Source organism: Paroedura picta, chromosome 9 (assembly GCF_049243985.1).
Source record: "Paroedura picta isolate Pp20150507F chromosome 9, Ppicta_v3.0, whole genome shotgun sequence".
Lineage (NCBI taxonomy): Eukaryota > Metazoa > Chordata > Lepidosauria > Squamata > Gekkonidae > Paroedura > Paroedura picta.
The window spans coordinates 5220934-5244613 of NC_135377.1; the positions used below are offsets into that span (position 1 = coordinate 5220934).

The following is a 23680-nucleotide window of genomic DNA, read 5'->3' on the forward strand; positions in this document are numbered from 1 at the left end:
CTCAAAATGCATTTCCTGGTTTTAGCCCCCCAGCATGCGTCACTGTGATTTTTATGTAGGACAGTCGGCAGCATGAGATGATTATAAGTTCCTGAGGACTCTGTGATTCTCGACTTCGACCAGAAGTTCTTAGAGCCAGTTTGGTGTAGTGGTTAGGAGTGCGGACTTCTAATCTGGCATGCCAGGTTCAATTCTGCACTCCCCCACATGCAGCCAGCTGGGTGACCTTGGGCTCGCCATGGCACTGATAAAGCTGTTCTGACCGAGCAGTGATATCAACACTCTCTCAGCCTCACCCACCCCACAGGGTGTCTGTTTTGGGGAGAGGAATGGGAAGGTGACTGTAAGCCGCTTTGAGCCTCCTTCAGGTAGGGAAAAGCGGCATATAAGAACCAGCTCTTCTTCTTCTTCTTCTTCTTCTTCTTCTTCTTCTTCTTCTTCTTCTTCTTCTTCTTCTTCTTCTTCTTCTGCTTCTGCTTCTGCTTCTGCTTCTGCTTCTGCTTCTTAGTATTTGTTATGAAAACAGCATGTCTCCCTAGTTTACCACCACTGGATTTCAGAAGTAGCTTAGGTAGAACACAGGGTTTCCATACAGTTACTAAGAGTTTGGTCTCCTTCAGACCCCATGTCCATCTGTGGGTGTGATGTACTTACAAGGTGTTATCCATCAGAGAGTCTTTGGCTTGGAAACGTTGGAATTTTTCCTCGTCTTTTGTTTTCCGGCCAACCTGCAAGGGTCTTTGCTGAGCTGCTTCCTGCTGACCCAAGCTAGTGATGTTTGCTGTCTTTGCCACAAATTTATTTATTTATGTAAAATGGGAAACTTCTGTGGTGAGCCAATCAAAGGATTACTTCTCCGGACCAACCGACATCACAAATGTCTCTGAAGAACCAGTGTGGTGTATGCAGGGGTAGTCGACCTGTGGTCCTCCAGATGTCCATGGACTACAATCCCCATGAGCCCCTGCCAGCAAACGCTGGCAGGGGCTCATGGGAATTGTAGTCCATTGACATCTGGAGGACCACAGGTTGACTACCCAGCAGACTATAACCGGGTTTGATTCCCCTCTCTGCCTCCACGTGCAGCCTGATGCCTTGGGGCAGCCCCAGTTCTCTCAGGGCTCTCTCAGCCCCACCGACCTCACAAAGTGCCTATTGTGGAGAAAGGAAGGGAAGGTGATTGTAAGCCACTTCCAGACTCTTTAAGGTAGAGAAAAGCAGAATTATAATTTTTTTAAAAATCTCTTCCTCTTCCACGTAAAGCCTGCTGGGTGACCTCGGGCCATTCCAAGTTCTTTCAGGGCTCTCTCAGCCCCACCTAATTCACAATGTGTCTGTTGCAGGGAGAGGGAAGCAAGGTGATTATTAGCCACTTTGAGACTCCTTTAGGTAAAGCGGGGTATAAAAAACAACTCTTCTTCATCGTGAACGGATTAGTGGCTATGCAGTAACACATTATGTGATATGGGCTTTCTAGGCATTATTAACAGAGGGGGCAGTCATAAGCTAAGCGTGTGCGAGAGAGAGATTAGGAAAAAGAGGAGGCTGAACTCCAGGAAGGGAGGAAAGGGGTCGTCTTTTAGCTTCCTGGCCACTTCTTAAGTTTTGCTGTGAATCACAAAGGTTTCCGGCCAACCTGCTAAATCGGACGGCTCACGGAATTTCCATGACTGCGTAACCTGCGTAAAGTGAAAAAGGAAAGGGAATGAAAAGGTATTAATCATACACCCCCCAGTTTCTCCCCGGGATGCAAGCGAGACGGTGGTTCTAAATCCAGTCATGTCAAGGAGGCATGATAAACTGTAGGCCATTGCTTTTGGTGTCTCTCCATCCTTTAAAAGTTGCAGTGTCAGCGATTTCCAGAGGCTTATCCATTCCCTGCACAAAGAAATGAGCTACGGGGTGGTGGTGGTGGTTAAATGAAATTGTTCTTCTCCATCGTAGATTTAGGAAGGGTATTTTCTTACACTAGGTGCTGTATTTTTACTTCCCACTGAGGAAGTTCATTTCAATGACCCGGTCAGCTTTCTACTCACCCACCTCATTGTCTGACGAGGTTGGAAGCTGTTTCAGGGGTAGCAAACTTGGTTCACGTATTTCTCTGCTGACTTTTATACTAAGAAGCACCAATTCCGTGGTGGGGGGTGGGGGAAGTACAGTCTGTGAACCCGGCTATGATACATGATTTGATTGACTTCTTGTTGATCGACTGACCGATAATTACTTAGGAAGTTCTACCACTCAACATGGTACTTAGGAGTCAAACTAATGTTCTGCATTACTTGTAAAAATTGCGTCAGGTCCAACGAAAACGGCTGATGTCTTAAGACACTTCTGACACCCTGCCTCAATGAAAGTTTTTAGTCTGAGAACCTGCTGATAACTATTAAGACACTTACTGTCAGTAGAAAAGAGCAAAATTTCAGTAGTACCTTAAAAAAACTAACAAAATTTGTGGCAGGGTCACATCTCACAGGCTGAGTCACAGCTCACTGCTTCAGACATAGCTAGAATGTGAATCCATCTGTCCTAGCAGGCAAATGGCAACATTCAGCATGACTGGACGAGGTGTGATATGCAGAGGTGTAGTAGGTATGGAGAGCCCAGCATTGGTTTCTTGGGACAAGAAACCTAGATCTAGATTTAGTCCAGGAGGATGCATTGCCTTGAGTTTCACAATCAGTTGCAATTCGGCAGTCTTTCTTTCTAATCTCCCTTTGAAATTTCTTTCCTAACTGACACTGGCTAACACAGAACTCCACCTGGAAATGTGCAGTGGAGCATATCGAAAGTGATGTTTAACTACTCTTTGCCACAAACCCACACCTTCCTCTGTTGTTAGGCAAGAGTTAATCTCTGTGCTTTTTAGTTATGTGGCTGTCTTCCCACTTGCTATGACCGCGGCTGTTGTAGCCAGGGTTTCTGCAGATGATAGCCCTGTCCTGCATATTCACCCCCCTCCGTGCTAATAATTCTGAGAAGAGAGACCTAATGAACCACCAAGGCTGCATTCATTTGTGCATAATTGTGCCTTCCCTTTGAAATTGTGCAAATTAAAGACCAGAATTGACACCTGTTCCTTTCTCGCTTTCCCCGCTTTGTTCTCTTTAAGGAATTAGCTCTAAATTACAGTTTGCAATTGTTTTATGCTACCCAACTGACCAATTAAAAAGAGTGGCGTAGATACGATTCAGTCCACTGCAACCCTCGAGAGATGAAGCTGAAATATGCGTTGTGATTTCAGGATTTGTTGACGCTGCGGCTTGGTCCTTATCACTCGTCGCTCTGCTTGTAGTCTTAGGACAACTTCTGATTCTGTGGAAAGACAACTTAATGTTGACATTTGGGCCAAATTTTGTGAGTCTGTGTTTTGCTGGCAGGGGCTGTGTTTTTGCTGTGTTGCTGGCAGGGGCTCATGGAAATTGTAGTCCATGAAGATCTGGAGGACCACAGGTTGACTACCCCTACTCTATGCTTCAGCAGATGCTGGTACCTCCAAGGACATGAGAGGCCGCCTTATACTTATTCCCACCAAGGTCACAACTGTCTACTCAGCCTGGTACCAGCTCCCCAAGATCTTAGGCAGAGGGGCTTCACATCACCTGCTCCCGATCACTGGTGGTCCCAGGAACTTAGCTTGGGAGCTTCCAGAGGGGGTGAAGCAAATGATCTACCACTCCATTAGCCCAGTTCAGCTCAGGAAATTCCTGGAGAATTCAGGGAGGTGTCTGAAGGCCATTCAACAGGGACTCCATTTTCTGAACCTTCCATTTTCCTCTGGGGGAACGTACCCCTGCGGTTGAGAGAGCAGTTTTAATTTGGGGAGAGTTCTGGGTGCCACCTGGAGGCTAGCAGCCCTGTCTAACACTAAGGCTCAGCCACTTCCCTTCCTTTGGGGCCTCTTGTTAGGCAGTGTTCCACGTGGCACAAGTGTGATTCCTCCCTATGAAGTTTGCCACCTCTGTGGAATGATTTGCACTGAAATTGTAGATTAGATTTGAGTCCTAGAGCATCTTAGACACCACCGAGATTTCTGGGGTGCAGGTTTTTGTGACCCCAAGCTCCCTTTGTCCAGACTCCCTATGAATCTGAAGAAGAAGAAGAAGAAGAAGAAGAAGAAGAAGAAGAAGAAGAAGAAGAAGAAGAAGAAGAAGAAGAAGAAGAAGAAGAAGAAGAAGAGTTGGTTCTTATATGTCGCTTTTCTCTACCCGAAGAAGTCTCAAAGCAGCTTCCAATTGCCTTCCCTTTCCTCTCCCCACAACAGACACCCTGTGCGGTGGGTGAGGCTGAGAGAGCCCTGATATTCCTGCTTGGTTAGAACAGCCTTATCAGTGCCATGGTCGCCCATGGTCACCCAGCTGGCTGCATGTCGGGGAGCAAAGGGAACTTTGAATCTTGAAAACTTATACCAGGGATTCCCAGCCAGGAGTCCACGGATTCCTGGGGGTCCACAGGAGCTCCAGAAGGGTTCTGTGGTCTTTCCCCTCCTGCCTTCATGGACTTGGCCACAAGCTAGGGAACTGGCTACCTCCACCAGGAGGGCTCAGTGAGTAGGCTGTGGATGTCAAAATCAAAGAGGGGGAGTCAGGTGTGGCATGGTATGGAGGTCCGGACTGTCTTCTTAGCTCCTGCCCTTCTTTCTGGCCTACATGAGGTGGATCCGCCATGCTAGTAGCAAAGGCAGGGGAGGGAGTGAAAGGTTGAAGGGTGCAAGTGGGGGGTGTGGCAGGGAGGTGTGACCAGCTGACACCACTTCTGGGGATCCTCAAAGCCTGACCATTTATTTCAGGGGCTCCTCCATGGTCAAAGTGTTGCAAAAGGCTGGCCTAGACTCTCAGAATCTTGTTGGTCTCCCAAATCTTCAGGTAGTTTCCATTCCGCTGATCAACACAGCTGCTCGCTCAAAGTATCCTCATGGGAACTGTAGTTTACATGTTGCTGTAATCCTACTTTGGGAATAATGTTTACGGAACCATACTGTATCTGAAGAAGGGAGCAGTGACTCCTGTCCCAAAGTTTGTTAGTCTTTAAAGTCACTGTTAGTCACTGGCAGTCTTCAAGCAAAGGTTGGATACACACTTTTCTTGGATGCTCTAGGATGCTTAGGGCTGATCCTATGTTGAGCAGGGGGTTGGACTAGATGGCCTGTATGGCCCCTTCCAACTCTATGGTTCTGTGATTCTATGATTCTAAAGTGCTCCTGTGATCTTGCCCTTTCCTATCTGGAGAAGTGAGCAGTGACTCACAAAAGCTCCTCCCCTGCCAAAACATTTTGTTAGTCTTGCTCTTTTCTACTGCTACCAACCGACTCATGCGACTATCCATCTTGTTAAACACATTCAGAGAGAGAGAAAACCAAATGGAGAATAGTCTTCCTTGGCTCATCCACCGTTTTTCTCCCCCAAGTTCCATGGATGGAGGAAGCGAGGGCTGGGGAGTGGAACGTACAATGGAAAACCAGCTGCACCAACACACAGCAGCTATAATGGCTGAACATTCAGATTGTTTGGCTTTGGTTCTACACAGGCAGGTACATAGCACTGATTCCCAGAGATGTCCCGTATGAACCATCTTTGTCAGCTGCCGGGGTGGAATCTACGTCAGCTCAGTCCTGACCTACTCCATGTAAAAGAGTACAGATGTCATGACCTTCATGCGCACAGGTAGGTGTCTGGTTGGATGCAGTTCGATTTGACCCGTCGCCCTTAACCCCTCCCTTTTCCTGCTTCTATATTTTATTAATCTTGTCTCTGACACTTCTCTTCTCAGGAGTCAGCCTCATGGGCCAAAAAGAATGCTCGGGATTTATGTCTCATCCTTTTTCTTTTTTAATAGCATTACTTTATTCAACTTTGGGTTTTTTTCCCCCCCATAGGGCTGGATTTATGCGGAACCGGTTTCCTTTTCAGCGTGAGCTTTATTAAATCCTTAGCTTTTTAAACTTCCAGTTCTCCATTAAGGGATCTGCTCCAGCGAATACCGGTGGACTGAAAATGCCGGCCATCGGCCGCCGTAGAGATTACGAAAGGCTGCAATTAAGAGCTTTTGCAGAGCCAACTTGGGTGCGGAATGCATGGTGGGCTGCGATTTGTGTAGCGGCAGCCGTCTCCTTTCTTGAGTCCGGCTGAGGACTTGTGCCGGTCGGATAATCTAGGCGACAGGGTCTTAGGGTCTGTTGTAATTGTTCACGAGTTCACAAGTATGCGTGGTTATTTTATTTCAACCAGCCAAGCATATCCAGCTTTGTCACTGGAAGGAATGGCAGATAGCTTTATCCTGAAGATAGCTTTATCCTGCATAGCTATGGTGTTATGGGAGCAGCTGCGTGCGCAGGTGTGTCAATTTGCCATCAAGATGCTTCCAACTCATGGCCACTCTATGAATTAATGCCCTCCCAAATGTCCTGTCTTTAACGTCTTGTACTCAAGAATTAAACTTTGTGGCTCTTAAAGGTGTCAGGGAAATTCAAACTTGGTTTGTAGCCTTGCTCCGGTCTTCCAAAATGAGGGTTGCGGCTTTCTTTATAAAGTCAGTCCATCTCATGTTGGGTCTTCCTCTTTCCTTGCTGCCTTCAGCTTTTTCTAGCATGATTGTCCTTTCCGTTGATGTTTGTCTTTACGGTTGCCAGGTCCCCTTTGGCCACCAGCAGGGGATTAGAGGGTTCTGTGTACTCTGCTCATGTGCAATGGGATTTTTGTTAGAAGAAGAAGTAGTGTTGATTCTTATATGCCACTTTTCTCTTCCAGAAGGAGTCTCAAAGCGGTTTACATTTGCCTTCCCTTTCCTCTCCCCACAACAGACACCCTGTGAGGGAGGGGAGGCTGAGAGAGCCCTGAGATTACTGAAGAAGAAGAAGAGGTGGTTCTTATATGCCGCTTTTCTCTCCCAGAAGGAGTCTCAAAGTGGCTTCCAGTCACCTTCCCTTTCCTCTCCCTACAACAGACACCCTGTGAGGTGGGTGAGGCTTAGAGAGCCCTGATATTTCTGCTCAGTCAGAACAGCTCTATCAATGCTGTGGCGAGCCCAAGGTCACCACCTGGCTGCAGGAGGGGGAGCAGGGAATCAAACCAAGCTGACTCCCTTGTGGGCAATTGACATATTGGGAATGTTTTAGATTACCCTTTCTTCATGGCTTCTCTTTAGCCTTGTGTTGGATTCTGAGGATGTGTTATACAGCCGCCACGTGTCCCATCCTACCTTTTGCGAAACGCTGAGACACGGAGAATCCATCCCTTGAATAAAGCCCGAAACGTCTCCGGTTAATTCCAGCTCGTTGTGTTTAAATTATGGTGAGCTTCAGCGAGGGCCTGAAAGCTTACCATTTAACATTAATATTTACACAGGCACTGATATATAGTAAATCATCTACCTGCCCGTTAACGGAGAGTCATGCATTGCCTTTTCCCGGGGGAGGGGGCTGAAAACAGAGGCTCCCTGCGTTATGCTTAAAACGCCTCGTGATTTGGGCAAAGCAAACACGGCATGGCTTTCCCCTGTATTGCTGGCACGTGTCGAGTTGATCCCTCGAATGTTATTTTGGGGGATCTTAAATAGCGGATTGTGCCATCGCCTAGTTCAGCTTGTATCAGCACCTGTTCATGGGCTTAGGCGATTCTTGTGAATCATTAAGATGTATAATAGATGAGGTTCCGAGAAATTACTTACTTTCCCCTCTGTGTGAAGCTGAGACATACCCTTTGCTTCACGTTCTGAGTTAACAAGCATGGTCGGAAGTGATAGAGTTGCCAGCTCTGCGTTGGAAAACCGCTGAAGATGTGCAGGGAGGAGCATTGTCAAGGAGGATGGAATTTGCAGAAGGAAGGGATCTCAGTGGGGGTAAACTGCTATAGAGCCCAACTTTTCCAAAACAGCCATTTTATCAAAGGGAACTGATCTCGGTAGCTCTGGAGACCAGTTGGAAATTCCAGGAGATCTCCAAGCTTCACCTAGAGATGAGCAGCCCTCCCAACAGGGGTGTCAGGAATAAATATGCACAACCATAAGGATTCTGCTTTATTGCAGGTTTGTGTATTTGTCGACTAGACTTCCCAAGAGGTGTGCTTTTGGCTAGCTCAGGAACATCCCTGTAAGTCAAATGTCATGTATTTAATTGAACATGCACAGAGGTCCCAGTGCTATCTGCCTTTCTCCAGGGATTAGAATGAGTCAATCTAGAACAGTCTTTCTCAGCCAGGGTTTCATGAAACTCTGGGGTTTCTTGACAGCCCTGGAAGGGTTTCCTGAATGGGTGAGAGTTAATTAATTTTTATATATGTAAATTATATATCTATAAATATCTATCTATCTATCTATATCTATCTATCTATCTCTATCTATATCTATATCTATCTCTATCTCTATCTCTATCTCTCTCTCTCTCTCTCTCTCTCTCTCTCTCTCTCTCTCTCTCTCTCTCTCTCTCTCTCTCTCTCTCTCTCTCTCTCTCTATATATATATATATATATATATATATATATATATATATATATATATATATATATATAGTTAAACTTTTTCGGGTGATACGACCATGTATGGTCATGTCGACCTGCCCCCCCCCTAAAATGGCCAGTGATCGGCCTGGAGGGAGTGGGAAGGGGAGGGTCCCTAGGTGGGGATGTTTCCCACCCATATTCTGCAGGGTTGCACCCCTTCTGGGGTTTCTCGAAACCTGAAGGATATTTCAGTGGTTTCTCAATGGTGAAAAAGTTGAGAAAGCCTGATCTGGAATGAAAGATGGATAGAAAGATGTCAACATCTGTCCTGTCCTGGATAACTCAGGTCAGATCTCAGAAGCTAAGTAGGGTCGGCCTTGGTCGGTGTTTGGAAGGGGGACAACAAGGCAGTCCAGAGCCGTGACAAGAGAAATTCTTTGTTTGTGTTCCCTCACTGGCAGTCTTCAAGCAAAGGCTGGATACACACTTTTCTTGGATGCTTTAGGATGCTCTGGGCTGATCCTGCGTTGAGCAGGGGGTTGGACTAGATGGCCTGCATGGCCCCTTCCAACTCTATGATTCTATGATTCATAGCAGGAAGTTGCAGGAGTAACTTACTGCAGGTACAAGGTTTTTGTACAGGTTTTTGGGAATCCACCTTACAAATGTTAACATTGCACTGGGCTTGGCTCAGAGAGAGACAGAGACAGAGACAGAGAGAGAGAGACAGAGACAGAGACAGAGAGAGAGAGACAGAAAGAGAGAGAGAGAGAGAGAGAGAGAGAGAGAGAGACAGAGACAGAGACAGAGACAGAGAGAGAGAGACAGAAAGAGAGAGAGAGAGAGAGAGACAGAGAGAGAGAGACAGAGACAGAGACAGAGAGAGAGAGACAGAAAGAGAGAGAGAGAGAGAGAGACAGAGAGAGAGAGACAGAGACAGAGACAGAGAGAGAGATTTCCATAGCGGTGAACTAGGCTAGCAGACTGATTGAATACTGACCCAGAAGGAAGTTTGCCAATTGTGAGTAGCATCGCCATTTCTTTCTATTTCCTGGGGTTCCTCGGAGGCCTGTCTTTCTCTCCGGACCGCTTTCGTTTAAGTATCTGGCAGGCCTCCTGCCCCACACGGTTATGGCTGTAGGGTAACGATGTTCTCTCCATTAACTTTGCAGCACCAGAGTCCAGAAATCGTTTTGAGCAGCCGGGAGCCCCTGCCGTTACACGGCATGCTGTTGTGCGGTAGGAAGGCGACGTCTTCTGAATGCATGCAAATCCTGCAAATAAATTGCAAGCTGAATTTGTTCTTAAGCGGGAGGCAGCGCTGCCAGCTAGTGCCTCTTCCCCAAAAGATTCTTGATCGTTGCAAACTGTTAAGAGCAGAGCATTACTCTTCATGGACATATGAAGAAAGGTTGGGGGAGCTTGGTCTGTTTAGCCTAGAGAGGAGACGACTGAGAGGGGATCTGATAACCATCTTCAAGTATTTAAATGGCTGCCATGTGGAAGATGGAGCAGAGTTGTTCTCTCTTGCCCCAGAGGGATGGATCAGATCCAATGGGATGAAATTAATTCGAAAGAAATTCCGTCTAAACATCTGGAAGAAGTTCCTGACAGTCAGAGCGGTTTCTCAGTGGAACAGGCTTCCTCGGGAGGTGGTGGGTTCTCCATCTTTGGGGATTTTTAAACAGAGGCTGGGGAGCCATCTGACAGAGAGGCTGATTCTGTGAAGGCTCAAGGGGATGGCAGGTTACAGTAGATGAGCGATTGGGATGTGAGTGCCTTCACAGTGCAGGGGGTCAGACTAGATGACCCATGAGGTCCCTTACAACTGTTATTTTATGATTCTATGATCCTAAGTAACCTGGAATGCCAGAATCCTAATCTAGCAGTTGTAGGGGCCATACCTCCAAGTGACCAGTGAGCCAGCACAGTGTAGTGGAAAAGAGCAGTGGATTCTAATCTGCAGAGCCGCATTGGTTTCCCCATTCTCCCTCCACACGCAGCCGGCTTGGGCTAGTCCCAGTTCTGTTAGAACTGTTCTCACAGTTTTAAACTATTTTAGTATTGCATTTTATTGTTTTTTTTGTTGTTGTTGTAATTGATTTTATTGTATGAAGGTTTTATTGTTAGGGGATACCCAAAGCCCTCATTCATTCATTCATTCATTCATTCATTCATTCATTCATTCATTCATTCATTCATTCATTCATTCATTCATTCATTTTAGATTTTTTTTATACCGCCCTTCCATACAGGAAGAAGAAGAGTTGTTTCTTATATGCCGCTTTTCTCTACCCGAAGGAGGCTCAAAGCGGCTTACAGTCGCCTTCCCTTTCTTCTCCCCACAACAGACACCCTGTGAGGTGGGTGAGGCTGAGAGAGCCCTGAGATCACTGCCTGGTCAGAACAGCTTTATCAGTGCCGTGGGGAGCCCAAGGTCACCCAGCTGGTTTCATGTGGGAGAACGTGGAATCGAACCTGGCATGCCAGATTAGAAATCCGCACTCCTAACTACTACACCAAGCTGGCTCTCATACAGCGCTGGGCCGTGTAGAAAATCAATCGATCATCATCATACTGGATCACTTGAAGGGCTGCCATAGAGAAGATGGAGCAGAGTCGCTTTCTGTTGCCCCAGAGGGTCAAACCAGAACCAGTGGGTTGAAACTAATTCAAAAGAATTTTCAGCTTAACATCCAGAAGAAGTCCCTGACAGCTAGAGCACTTCCTTGGTGGAACTGGCTTCCTCGGGAGGTGGAAGTCTCACTTTCCTTGGAAGTTTTTAAGCAGAGCCTAGATGGCCATTCTGGTTTTATGAACTTAGGCAGATGGTGAGTGGGTGGACAGAAGGGATTGTGTCAGTGCTTGGCTCTTGTGGCCCTTTCTTGCATGCCCAGGGAAATGCCGATCGCTACTTTGAGGTTGGGAGGCAAATTTTCTCCAAGCCAAACTTGTCAGGGATTCTGGGGTTTTTTTGGAGGGGGAACCATCTGGGAATGGAATCAGGATCATTGTGGGTGGGCAGGTAGTTGTGAATTTCCTGCATTCTTCAGGGGCTTGGAGTAGATGACCCTGAAGGTCTCTTCCAAATCTATGATTTTATGAGCAGAAAGAGCAAGAATCCAGAAGACTAACCCAAGTTGTGGCAGGAGAGAAGCTTTCATGAGTCATAAATTCCCAGGGAGTTTTAGTTGTCCTTAGAAGCAACTCCCAGCCTTCAGTACCTGCCCAGGCTGACACCTGCGAAGACCCCAATCCTACAGCCCCTTTCCCCGGTGACTGCAGAATTGTTTTTAACTAATTACTGAATACAATTGCTCCAAAAGAAGAAAGCAGTCGCAGACCGGTTGCTCGCTGCTGACTCTTGTTAGAACATTGCTTGATGGGATTTCTTTCATGTTCAATTTGGAAAGGAACAAAATGACACTAATTCGGTTTTTCAGCGTTTTTCATGCTTGGGAAGGCTGCCAGAAATTAGGCAGCGAAAAGGGATTAGGGAAGCAACAAACTGTTTCGCAAATTAGCGTTGGTTTGGGGTTATTACCTACGCTGCAAAGATTCCAGTTGTGGTTTTTACGCGCTGCACGCGTGTAATATGTAGACCGGCGGTGATTTCTGGCTTGGCTTGATTTGGGGGCTTTTCGCACGCCTTCAAAATCGCACAATGGTTGCCAATTGAAAACGCTATTGATTTGCCGTTATGCACAACGTCGTTGACAATCTGCCACACACTTGAAACCAATCCGCAAAAGGCGCTTCGTTGTAGCGCTTTCAGGGAAATCCCCAAAAGTGGATTCACCCTCCGGAAAGCGATACACTCCTGCAACCAATCTGCAACACTAGCAAAAAAGACCTGTGCGTTAACATTGTTGCGGTTTCTACAAAGTCCCTCCCCCTGGCTCTCTCCTCTGATCTTCCGGCGAAGCGATCGCCATTTTTTTTTCTCCGAGCGAGCGGGGATAAACGCACCAGCGAGCCTCTTTCGGTTTAGAGGCTTCCCCGGCTTCAGTCCCTCCCCAGAGTCACTAAGCACAAATACAGAGAAGCCCGTTTGCTGATGTATTTTCCCTTTATTTTTTACACTTTTTTCGGCCGAAAATCGGGCCCGTGAGAGGGGGGGGGATTTTTTTTTTCACTCGGAGGGAGCGGTCTCTCCGTTGCAACGAATCAACACAGATTCGTTGCAATGGGTGTGTTTTTTTTATTAAAAAACTTTCTTAAAGGGAAAGGGGCTGTTTGGGAGCATGCTAACGGCCACCCATTGGCTGCTTGACGGCCAGGGGCGGGACGAGCTTGGCAATAGCGCTTCCTGGCTAGCGATTTTTGCCGAGACCGGAAGCCTGTGGGAAACGCTACAAAACGCAACTGGATTCCACTACAAAGGTAGGTATGCATAACGACGAATTCCACTATTTTAAATGGCGATTTTTCATTCAGCAACCAATTTGCTACAAAGATCCCGGTGCGGAAAGCCCCTTGGTCTTAGTCTTTATCATCAAAGGGATTCAAAGAGATTCGCCCTCGGTACTTACCCCGCCAAGGTTAATCCTTTCTGGGAGTGCAGCGAGTCATTCTTCTATGCCGTGTCCCCCTTTTGGAATTCTCTAATTATAGAAATCCATGAAAAGCCAAGCTTGGTTGTTATTAATGTTTTAAAGTGTGCAAGTCTTTGTATCCTGACCTGGCCAATCTGAGCCAGCCCAGTCTTCTTATATATCCTTGCTTTAGGATGCTTAGGGCTGATCCTGCGTTGAGCAGTGGGTTGGACTAGATGGCCTGTGTGGCCCCTTCCAACTCTATGATTCTAGGAGTCTAGTTCAGCAGTGGAATAGGCTGCCTAAGGAGGTGGTGATCTCCCCCTCACTGGCGGTCTTCAAGCAAAGGTTGGATACACACTTTTCTTGGATGCTTTAGGATGCTTAGGGCTGATCCTGCGTTGAGCAGGGGGTTGGACTAGATGGCCTGTATGCCCCCTTCCAACTCTATGGTTCTATGATTCTATATCATGGAATATGATGGCTGGTGTTTGGATAGGAAACCATCAAGGAATACCAACAGACATGATGTGGCAAGCAATGGGAAGCCACCTCTGAACATCTCTTGCCTCCAAAACCCTACGGTAGCGGTGGGCAAACTATGGCCCTCCAGATGTCCATGGACTACAATTCCCATGAGCCCTTGCCAGCATTTGCTCCTCCGTCCGGGTCCCTTTCCTCCGGAAGTTCTTTTTTGAAAATCTAAACAGGCAAAGACTGAGTCATCCAGCATCTCCCATTTGCTGGCAGGGGCTCCTGGGAATTGTAGTCCATGGACATCTGGAGGGCCACAGTTTGACCACCCCTGCTCCAGAGATCTGGAGTAAATGACAGCTTCAGAGGGTAGACTCTGTGGCTGAGCTCCCTCCACCCCTCCCCAAACTCTGCCCCCCAATCTCCACTTTACATACACGCAGTAACGGAGAGGCTTGACAATTCCATGACATGCCCATCTGAGATTTGTGTGACAAGCCCTGCAGAGGCAATGAGTTTTTCCACATCTGCTTTGTTTGGATTGTCTCCCTCTCTGGAAAGGTCTCACAACACAGGAGCAAGCCTTCCCAGCCCTGATTCGCAGGCCTTCGAGGGGAAGAGGCGAAAGCCTTGGAAAATGAAAGGGAAACGATCCTTGCAGAAAGGTGCCAGAGAGTTCAAAGGGCAGGGGAACCGTACTCGGGGTTCTCCGGGGAAACAAATTGCATAATAACGTTCCAAAGAGAAAGGGTAGGTTTGTAAAAAGAGCCGGCAGCTCAGAATGCCTCCGTCAGACAAGCTCAGTCAGCCAGAAAGAAGGAGCTGCCAAGAACTGTTTTGTGATTTCTGTACGGAAGACGCAGAGGAGAGACAAGGGACTTGCCTAATCTAACGAGCCAGGCAAGGAAATCAGCTCGCCACGTATGGTGCATCAGTTTGCGACGGGATTGTGATTCTCCTCCGTCCGGATCCTTTTCCTCCAGAATTTCTTTCTGAAAATCTAAACAGGCAAGGTCTGACTCATCCAGCATCTCCCACCCCCTAATTTATTTATCCCCTCTGGCCCCGAGAACTTTTTTTCACGTTCAGTTCAACATCCAGAATGAATTTTTTAAAGGAGAGAGGAACAGAAGTAGGCCGAAGGCACCTTTGTAGCCGTTGCCGGCCAGAGCTGTTAACAAAATTACAATCAAAGCTGATGCCGCTCCCGTTTTGAAGAGAAGCTTTGACCGCTCCTTGCGGATCCGTAGAAACCTCGCAGAGATGCCCTTCCCACATCGTCTGCCTTTATTTTTATCCCATTAGAACAGGGGTAGTCTTCTTCTTCTTCTTCTTCTTCTTCTTCTTCTTCTTCTTCTTCTTCTTCTTCTTCTTCCCCTTCCTTTTCCTCTTCTTCTTCCTCTTCCTCTTCCTTTTCCTCCTCTTCTTCTTCCTCTTCCTTTTCCTCCTCCTCTTCTTCTTCTTCCTCTTCTTCTTCTTCTTCTTCTTTTCCTCCTCCTCCTCCTCCTCCTCCTCTAAGCACCAATGATAGACTTCTCAACTTTCAGGCACCATCTGTGACAGCAAGTAGAATCCACAGCAGAAAACCCTCTTTGATGTGTCTCCAGCTGGAAATGTCAAAACCAGCCCATGCGTGTGAAGGACCCTTTCTGCTATGGGGCTGGGAAGTCTGAAGGTTTCCCCGCATCCCCTCTGCAGACGTCTCCAAAGGTGGCTTTCCGTAATGCTTTACGATCCACGCCAGTTTGTGCAAACATCCTTTGATCATTTGACTGTGACGGTTGTCTTTACGCTTTTATGGGGGCCAGGTACCGCCACCGGGTTCAGGAAATAATTAGCCTCTGTACACACAAACACCCTAAATCAATTTTGGACTAATTGACTGTGAGGCATATGAAACGAATTAATCTGGTGGAAGAAGCTGCCTTGTGACCTTTTAGATTTTAATGAGATGTGGAGGGGACCTGCACTGGGACTGGTGCTCAAGAGGGTCTGTGGTTGGCCACGCCACGCAAAAAAAGGGGGAGAGCACAAGATAATCACTCTTGGCCCCGGAGTGTAGCTTTCATGGCTCATCTGTGCATCGTTGGAGTTTGGTGATGGACCGGCGGTTGCTGGCAGGTTCTAAATGCCGCTCCCAGCTCTTGGGAGGAATATCTGTTCAAGAGTTGCTGCTGTGGTGGGGATGAAAAAACAGGAGATGTTTTTCCAAATGGAAAGGCTTCCTTCCACAGAGACTTGCAATCTTTAATTGTCTGAAATGTGTCAAGGAAGAGGTAAAGAAGAGTGCGGCAGTCATTTGACAGGTTGCAGAAGTGTAAGATGGCAGCCCCTTCGTTGCAAATATTCTTTTTGTCTCCAGAATCTTTGTGCAGAGTGGGGAGAGATACCTCGGTGTCGGTGGGGGAGTGAACTTCAAGGGCCAGTAAAGGGGTGGGAGTGGGGGAAATCTGAGGAAGTATGTAAACTTTTGAATCACCTTAGGCTCCGAAGTGAAAGAAAGGGGAAATTGGCAGAAAACTACTCTCAGAAAACCTGGGGAGAAAGCGACCGGAAAGCGAACTGAGTGCTGAAGGGGGGGGGGCAATTAGTGCAGAATGTAAACCAACAGAGATTCACAGAACAAGCAAGGGGGACACTCATGCATGAAGGCCAAAGAGTTGCCATATGATCTCCACTGAAAGCTGATGAGTCTGAGACTTTTCAGTTTAGCAAAGAGATGACTAAGGGGGGGGGGGACAGGATAGAGGGTGGGGAGAGAGTTGACAATGAGAACATTTTCTCCTTTTTCTAAAATAGTATATCTCAGGGGCATCCAGTGAAGCTGATGGACAAAAGGTAGTTTCAGGTTGGCAAAAGGAAATGCTTCTTTACACAGTGAGTGATTAAAATGTAGACATTGCCACTGGGGGACATCGCGATGGCCAAAGCATAAAGGTAAAGGTATCTCCTGTGCAAGCACCAGATCATGTCTGACCCTTGGGGTGACGCCCTCCAGCGTTTTCATGGCAGACTCAATTCAGGGTGGCCTTGCCAGTGCCTTCCCCAGTCATTACTGTTTACCCCCCAGCAAGCTGGGTACTCGTATTACCGACCTCGGAAGGATGGAAGGCTGAGTCAACCTTGAGCCAGCTGCTGGGATCGAACTCCCAGCCTCATGGTCAGAGCTTCTTACAACATGTCGGCTGCCTTACCACCGTGCGCCACAAGAGGTTCTTATGCCAAAGCATAGATGGCTTTAAAAGGGAAGTAGACAGATTCATGGAGGTCTACCAGTGGTTATTGGCTCTGGCTGCTGAGGGAAAGTCCCACACTCAGAGGCACTAAACCTCTGAATCCCAGAGTCAGGAGGCAACATCAGGGGAAGTTCTTGCCCTCTGTGCCCTGTAGTTGACCTTCCAAGGAATTGGTTGGCTACTGTGTGTGACAGGATGCTGGACTAAGTAGATGGCTGTTCTGATCCAGCAGAGCTCTTCTGATATTCTTAAATCACTGTTACAAGTCTTCAAGAGATGAAAAGGTACCTGTGTAAATCTGCCTTGTTCTCTGTCATTTCAGCTAAATTGTAAGGCACATCTCGGTCTGATGGATTTGTGAGGTCAAATGTGTGCATTTATTGGCTAGTGACGGTGACGTCAGGTGTTGCTGAAATCCACTTCCTTGCCTGGTGCCATTAGTGCTATTGGTCCATCTAGCTCAGCAGTTCAGCTGGTGCTGGATCTCCAGAAAGACAAGCCATCTGTGTCTTATGCTCAATGCAAGGAGGCTTGGTACACCTGATGTGCCAGGAGCGGTTATGTACACGCAATTATCTTGTGAAAATCCAGAAGAATTTCAGAATTACACAACACTGTAGGGCTGGAAGCTGCTTCCAGCTTATTTGGGAGGCTTTGCATTGACTTCCCAAAGCAAACCTTTGTAAAGAAATTGGCCAACTCCAGCTTGGGAAATCCCTGAAGATTTTGGGGTGGAGCCTGAGGAGGGCAGGGGAAGAATCCCATTGGGTTATACTGCCACAGAGCTCTCATTTTCTCCAGGGGAACTGATCTCCATAGTCTGAACATCAGTTGTCATTCTGGGGGATCTCCAGGCCCCGTCTGGAGTTTGGCAACCCTAAGTCTTGCCCTGACATTCCCAATCTGGCACGGAGAACTAGGAGAAAGCAACTGGGAATTACCCACCGGTGCTTCTGAGTTGACTTAGCAGCTACTTTTCACCGTCTTGGGAAACGAGAGGTTATCCTCTCAGAAAGTTGCTTATCCAAGAGGGACTTGCAGGAGAGGCCACCAAAGACCACTGCAGAACAACTTTGCTTCATCCTGAAACTCTCTTCCCAGAAGCAAGCTTTTTAAAATAATTGTCAAAAGGCAGCCTTCTGTGTTTGGGAAAGGTCATATCTCGAATGGCCACTGGATTCCAAAGGTTACGTCTGTCTGTCTGTCAGTCAGTCAGACAGACAGACAGACAGACAGACAGACAGACAGACAGTGGGTGCCTGCTTTGAATCTCCCCCCCCCCCTCCCCAGGCTGATCCTTGAGAGCCAGTTTGGTGTCGTGGTTAGGAGTGCGGACTTGTAATCTGGCATGCCAGGTTCGATTCTGCGCTCCCCCACATGCAACCAGCTGGGTGACCTTGGGCTCGCCACAGCACTGATAAAACTGTTCTGACCGAGCAGTGATATCAGGGCTCTCTCAGCCTCACCCATGTCACAGTGTGTCTGTTGTGCGGAAAGGGAAGGGAAGGCCACTGTAAGCCGTTTTGAGCCTCCTTCGGGTAGAGAAAAGCAGCACATAAGAACCAACTCTTCTTCTTCTTCTTCTTCTTCTTCTTCTTCTTCTTCTTCTTCTTCTTCTTCTTCTTCTTCTTCGTCTTCTTCTTCTTCTTCGTCTTCTTCGTCTTCTTCTTCTTCTTCTTCTTCTTCTTCTTCGTCTTCTTCTTCTTCGTCTTCTTCTTCTTCTTCTTCGTCTTCTTCTTCTTCTTCTTCTTCTTCTTCTTCTTCTTCTTCTTCTTGGCCCGCATGCAGGCCTTGACCAAAGCTCTTAAAAGCCTGCTCCGGCCTCTGCTTTTCAGATGTGCAGAGCTTAATGAAGAGGACCCCCAGCCGGCGGGGTTACACAATGCGCCGATGTGAAGGCAGCTCTTCCAACACATTTTGAGCGTTCCCTTTTTTTGTAACCATCCCACTCATCTTGCGGAGCGAAAAATAGAATGCGCAGGGAGCGGGTGAGCGAGCGGCAGAGTGCGTGTGCTGCAGCTGACAAGCTTTTATTAGCCCGGTAACATTGAGAGAGCTCTGTTTTCTGCCGCACTCATTGGGTATTAGGGAGTGCACTGGATGCATTCTGTCGCAAATACCTGCCGCACGTGGTCAGCTTCTCACAGTGAACTGGATGGTTTATTCTTGGCCATGGCAAAGGTGAGCCTGGCCCTCCAGCGCTGGTTTGGTAGTAGCTATGGTTACCAACTCCAGGGAAAGCCTGAAATTCTCCTGGAATTACAACCCGTCTCCAGACTATAGAGATCAGTTCCCCTGGGAGAAAATGGCAGCTTGGTAGGGTGTAGTCCATGGCAGTAGACTCAGCTCAGGCCCCTGGCCTCCCCAAATGCCCCCCTCCCCAGGCTCCACCCCCAGCTCTGCAGGGATTCTCCAGCCTGCAGGTGGCAAACTTAATTCTTGTCAACATGAAGTTGGTTATTCGCCTCTCAAATTCTCTTCTTGCCTTTCTTCTCCACTCCCTTCAGCTTGATAGTTGACAGCCTGGTTACTTTTGGGCTACGCTTAGAAAAGAAAAAGACACAAGAGCTCAGATGCTGTCAAGTCCCTTGCATGCTGGCATAATCTGTGCTCCGGAGCACAATTTCTCTTGTAGTCGCACTTCAGCTTGTGCGTGGACGCCTTACAAGTTTGCACCAGGCCCAGAGAAATAAGGCCTCAGTCCCACTCATTTTGAAATCATGCAATTGGAGATCTTTGTGTGTCATTTAGGAAGAAAGCCTATGCAACCATTTGCGCATTAGATGAGAAGGAGTTCTGTTGGATTATAGAATCATGGAATCATAGAGTTGGAAGGGGCCATGCAGGCCATCTAGTCCAGCCCCCTGCTCAATGCAGGATCAGCCCAAAGCATCCTAAAGCATCCAAGAAAAGTGTGTATCCAACCTTTGCTTGAAGACTGCCAGTGAGGGGGAGCTCACCACCTCCTTAGGCAGCCTAGTCCACTGCTGAACTTCTCTGACTATGAAAATTTTTTGCCTGATATCTAGCCTATCTCATTGTACTTGTGTCCTCTCCTCTGCAGCCAACGGGAACAGCATCCTGCCCTCCTCCAAGTGGCAACCTTAGTGTTGGACTCCTATTCCACGTGGATGCAGCAGGGCCTCGTGAAATGTTTGAGCAGTCCTATCTCCAGCTCCCAAGTGGTTAAACCTGTGTCGTTGTGTTCCTTGTCTTCCAGATGTGTCGGTGGAGGGAAAGCTGTGCGACTGTGACATTGTTGCCGACTGCAAAGTTGGGGACCCGGTACAGCTGGAGGTGAAGCTGACCAATCTGAGCAAACGCAGCGTGGGGCCCTTTGCTCTCACCGTGGTCCCCTACCAAGACTACCAAAACGGCGTCCACAATTACGATCTGCAAGATGCCATTACCTTTGTTGGGTCCAACACCTTTTATATAGATACGGTAGGTGAACAGGCCGCTGTTGGTAGGGTTGCCGGCCTGGGGGAGGGAAATACATAGCAGTTTCGGGGGTGGCCCCTGTGAGGGGTTGGGGTTGTGACGGGGAAGACCTCAGCAGGTCTCAGTGCACGAAAGTCCACCCTCCGAGCAGCCATGTTCTCCAGGAGAACTGATCTTGGTCATTTGGATCGTACAAGGACGGGGAAGGACCCAGTCTTATCACCCGGTATTCGGCCCGGCCTCACCCAAGAGCCTGATTTAACAGCATATGGAAAATATCCTACAGCTGGTATCAGAGGAGATGTGCAGCTAGCATAGTTAGATTAGGAACTTCTTGGTATTTTACAAATATTCTCCCTCTGTGTCCGGATTGGCTCCGGTACAGCTTTGATCACTCTCCCTCCCGGATTGCCTCCAGAGCATCCGAAGAAAAGTGTTAGTCAGTTGGAAAGATAAGACTACAGCTCTCCTCTCTTCCTTACATAGTTTTTTCTCATCTCAATAAAGCTGTGGGTCCACCGGTGCTTCGCCCCTCCTTTGCCTATTTCAGCTCTTCCAACCACCCAAGTCACTCACCGCGTTTAGGGCACAAGGGGTGGGTTTAAGGGTCCAGATAGAAGACCCACCTATGGATTTCCTATGGGATTCCTCCGAACCGCGGGTGAGGGCTGATGTCAATTCCACCGTATGCTCAAACCAGGAAGAACATGGAAGTGTGATTTGTAATGGCTTCTTCTACAAGGAAAGTAACAGAGCTGAGGCTGAGATGCACCAAGAAAGTGCACAAAGATCTTTTATTTATCTATCTTTTTATTTATTTATTTTACAAAATTCAGACACCCCCCCTCCCGCCTTCAGTCCTCAGAAGGGCCGCCAAGGTCGCCAGCAGAGTAGAGACATACATGAGAAAACCATTAAAACTAACAAAAAAAACCACAGTAAAAGAATTAAAATCAGAGTTCCACTCCCTCCAGGCCTATCATGGGCCATTTTGGGGAGGGGTGGGTAAGTCGGCATTACCATATATGTTCATATCATGCAGTAAATGTTTAACACATTTTAAAACGATATTAAAAACTGGCAAGCCTATTTCTGACCCTCAAAATCAGTGGCTGACATTTATTTACATCATTTACGTGTTCCCCCGCTTTCTCCCCTATGGGGACCCAAAGCTGCTTACGTCATCCTCCTCTCCTCCATTTTGGGGATCTTGCAAATAACATCACGACTGACGATGGCGACCAGGGAGGCCACGAGAACCAACCCTACAAGCTCCAGGAGCTATTTTGCGTTTCTCCTGCCAGGGGAAGTGAAGGGAATGGTAACCGACACGTCTGCTTAGTGCCTTTCCTTAATGCCTCTTCCCCATTAGCTTCAGTGTGATTTTAATATTTTATTAGCACATTTCAAACCGCACTATGGTCAAGAGACTAATGCTAAAGTGGCACGCATTAAATTATTTATTTGTTTGTTTTTGAGAAGGGTGACTTGCCCCTCTCCAAAGCTAGTCTCGGGGCGGGATAAATCTGCATAAAGCGGCATAAATCCGATGCGTGCTCAGGCCATCTAGTCCCGCCGCCTGCTCAATGAGGATCAGCCTAAAGCTGGGGTAGTCAAACTGCGGCCCTCCAGATGTCCATGGGCTACAATTCCCATGAGACCCTGCCAGCGTTTGCAAATGCTGGCAGGGTCTCATGGGAATTGCAGTCCATGGACATCTGGAGAGCCGCAGTTTGACTACCCCTGGCCTAAAGCATCCAAGATAAGCATCTGTCCAGCTGCTGCTTGAAGACTGCCAGTGAGGGGGAGCTCCCCACCTCCTCAGGCAGCCTATTCCTCTGGTGAACAATGCCGATGACAATTATTTTCTTGATATCTAGCCGATATCGTTCTATACGTAGTTTAAACCCATTAACTGCAGGTCCTCTCCTCTGCTGCCAACAGGAACTGTTCCCAGCCCTCCTCTAAGTGTCAACTTTTCAAATACTTCAAGAGAGCCACCCTGTCCCCTCTCAGCCTCCTCTTCTCCAGGCTAAACATTCCCAAGTCCCTCAGCCTCTCCTCACAGGGCTTGGTCCCTGGCCCCAGATCATCCTTGTTGCTCTCCTCTGTAACCCTTTCAATTTTGTCCACATTCTTTTTGAAGTGAGGCCTCCAGAACTGCACACAGGACTCCAGGTAGACACTGTTTTCCCAGGCCCAGTTCAGTGACTTCATTTGACCCTTCTAGAAACCATTTCAGAGGCATTTGGAACAACCTCCCACTTGGCCTCAGTCGCAATTCTCTTGGAATGAAAGAAAAGAAATGTCTCTCAGGGAGTGGACTACCTCGGTATTTTAACCCTTAGGAAAACCAGCAGGGCTCGCATTTTGAGGAAGAATTTTACAAGGCTATTTAAAATGGTGTTGATATGACAGCCATGTCCAGGGTTTTGATTTCCTGGGTTAGAATCATAGAATCATAGAGTTGGAAGGGGCCATACAGGCCATCTAGTCCAACCCCCTGCTCAACGCAGGATCAGCCCTAAGCATCCTAAAGCATCCAAGAAAAGTGTGTATCCAGCCTTTGCTTGAAGACTGCCAGTGAGGGGGAGCTCACCACCTCCTTAGGCAGCCTATTCCACTGCTGGACTACTCTGAATGTGAAATTTTTTTTTCCTGATATCTAGCCTATATCGTTGTACTTGAAGTTTAAACCCATTACTGCGTGTCCTTTCCTCTGCAGCCAACAGAAACAGCATCCTGCCCTCCTCCAAGCGACAACCTTTCAAATACTTAAAGAGGGCTATCATGTCCCCTCTCAACCTCCTTTTCTCCAGGCTAAACATTCCCAAGTCCCTCAACCTATCTTCATAGGGCTTGGTCCCTTGGCCCCAGATCATCTTCGTCGCTCTCCTTTGTACCCTTTCAATTTTATTGATGCTTTCCTCAATTGACATTTCTCCTGGTTGTTTCTTTTTTTAAATCAAACTTGGAAGCTGCTTGAAGCTTGTGGACAGAAAAAAACGGAATCTGTTAAATAAAACAAAATCGGATTTGAATTTCTGCATCCATTTTTGTGCCTCATTACCATGTGGTTGCCATTGTGTAGTTTGTGTATTGTCCTATGACTGAAGCAATCAATAAAAACTTTGGAAGCAATAATTTATCATAGGATCCTTAACTGGGACTTGCTGAATCCAGATAGACCTTCCTCTTAATTAAGCCTCTGACAACCTCCTTTTTATAATGTTAGCTATTATTCATATTCTGCTGGGCAGACCCACATACACAACACTGTAGTCTTTGGAATCTTCCAGTTATCACCAAACCTTTCCTTGGAGCCCACAGAGTGTTTTTAGGAAGGGGGGAAAGGAAGGACTTTGATTGGCCATTAGAGATTAGTTTGATTGTACATATTAAAATAACATTGTTCCAGTGGTAGCTGTGACCACAGTGTTGGTTGTTATCCTTTCTCTAATTCCACTTTCCCAGTGTGTGTTTTCTAGATTATCCCTCTTGTTTCCTCCACTTGAACTTCCTCTGCATGTGTCTCCACCTCCTGTGGCAGCCATTTGGT

The 23680-nt window shown here is 47.4% G+C and overlaps 1 protein-coding gene and 1 long non-coding RNA gene across 4 annotated transcripts in view; one reads left to right on the top strand and one right to left on the bottom strand.

Annotated features, from left to right (window-relative positions):
• The window catches only part of TRAPPC9 (trafficking protein particle complex subunit 9), a 350271-nt gene that overhangs the window by 321629 nt on the left and 4962 nt on the right, over positions 1-23680 (top strand). For 2 of the 3 annotated variants that reach the window (XM_077351413.1, XM_077351412.1), the window contains one exon: positions 19901-20124. In XM_077351413.1, the coding sequence (XP_077207528.1) occupies positions 19901-20124 (224 nt within the window). Of the gene's footprint in view, positions 1-19900; positions 20125-23680 lie in introns of those variants that run through there. The other variant, XM_077351414.1, reaches the window with a different exon arrangement.
• Positions 1148-7793, bottom strand: LOC143844144 (uncharacterized). The gene is made up of 3 exons (XR_013233830.1): positions 7198-7793; positions 3163-3315; positions 1148-1679 (listed from the first exon to the last, which is right to left on the bottom strand). It is a non-coding gene; the product is annotated as an uncharacterized LOC143844144 (long non-coding RNA).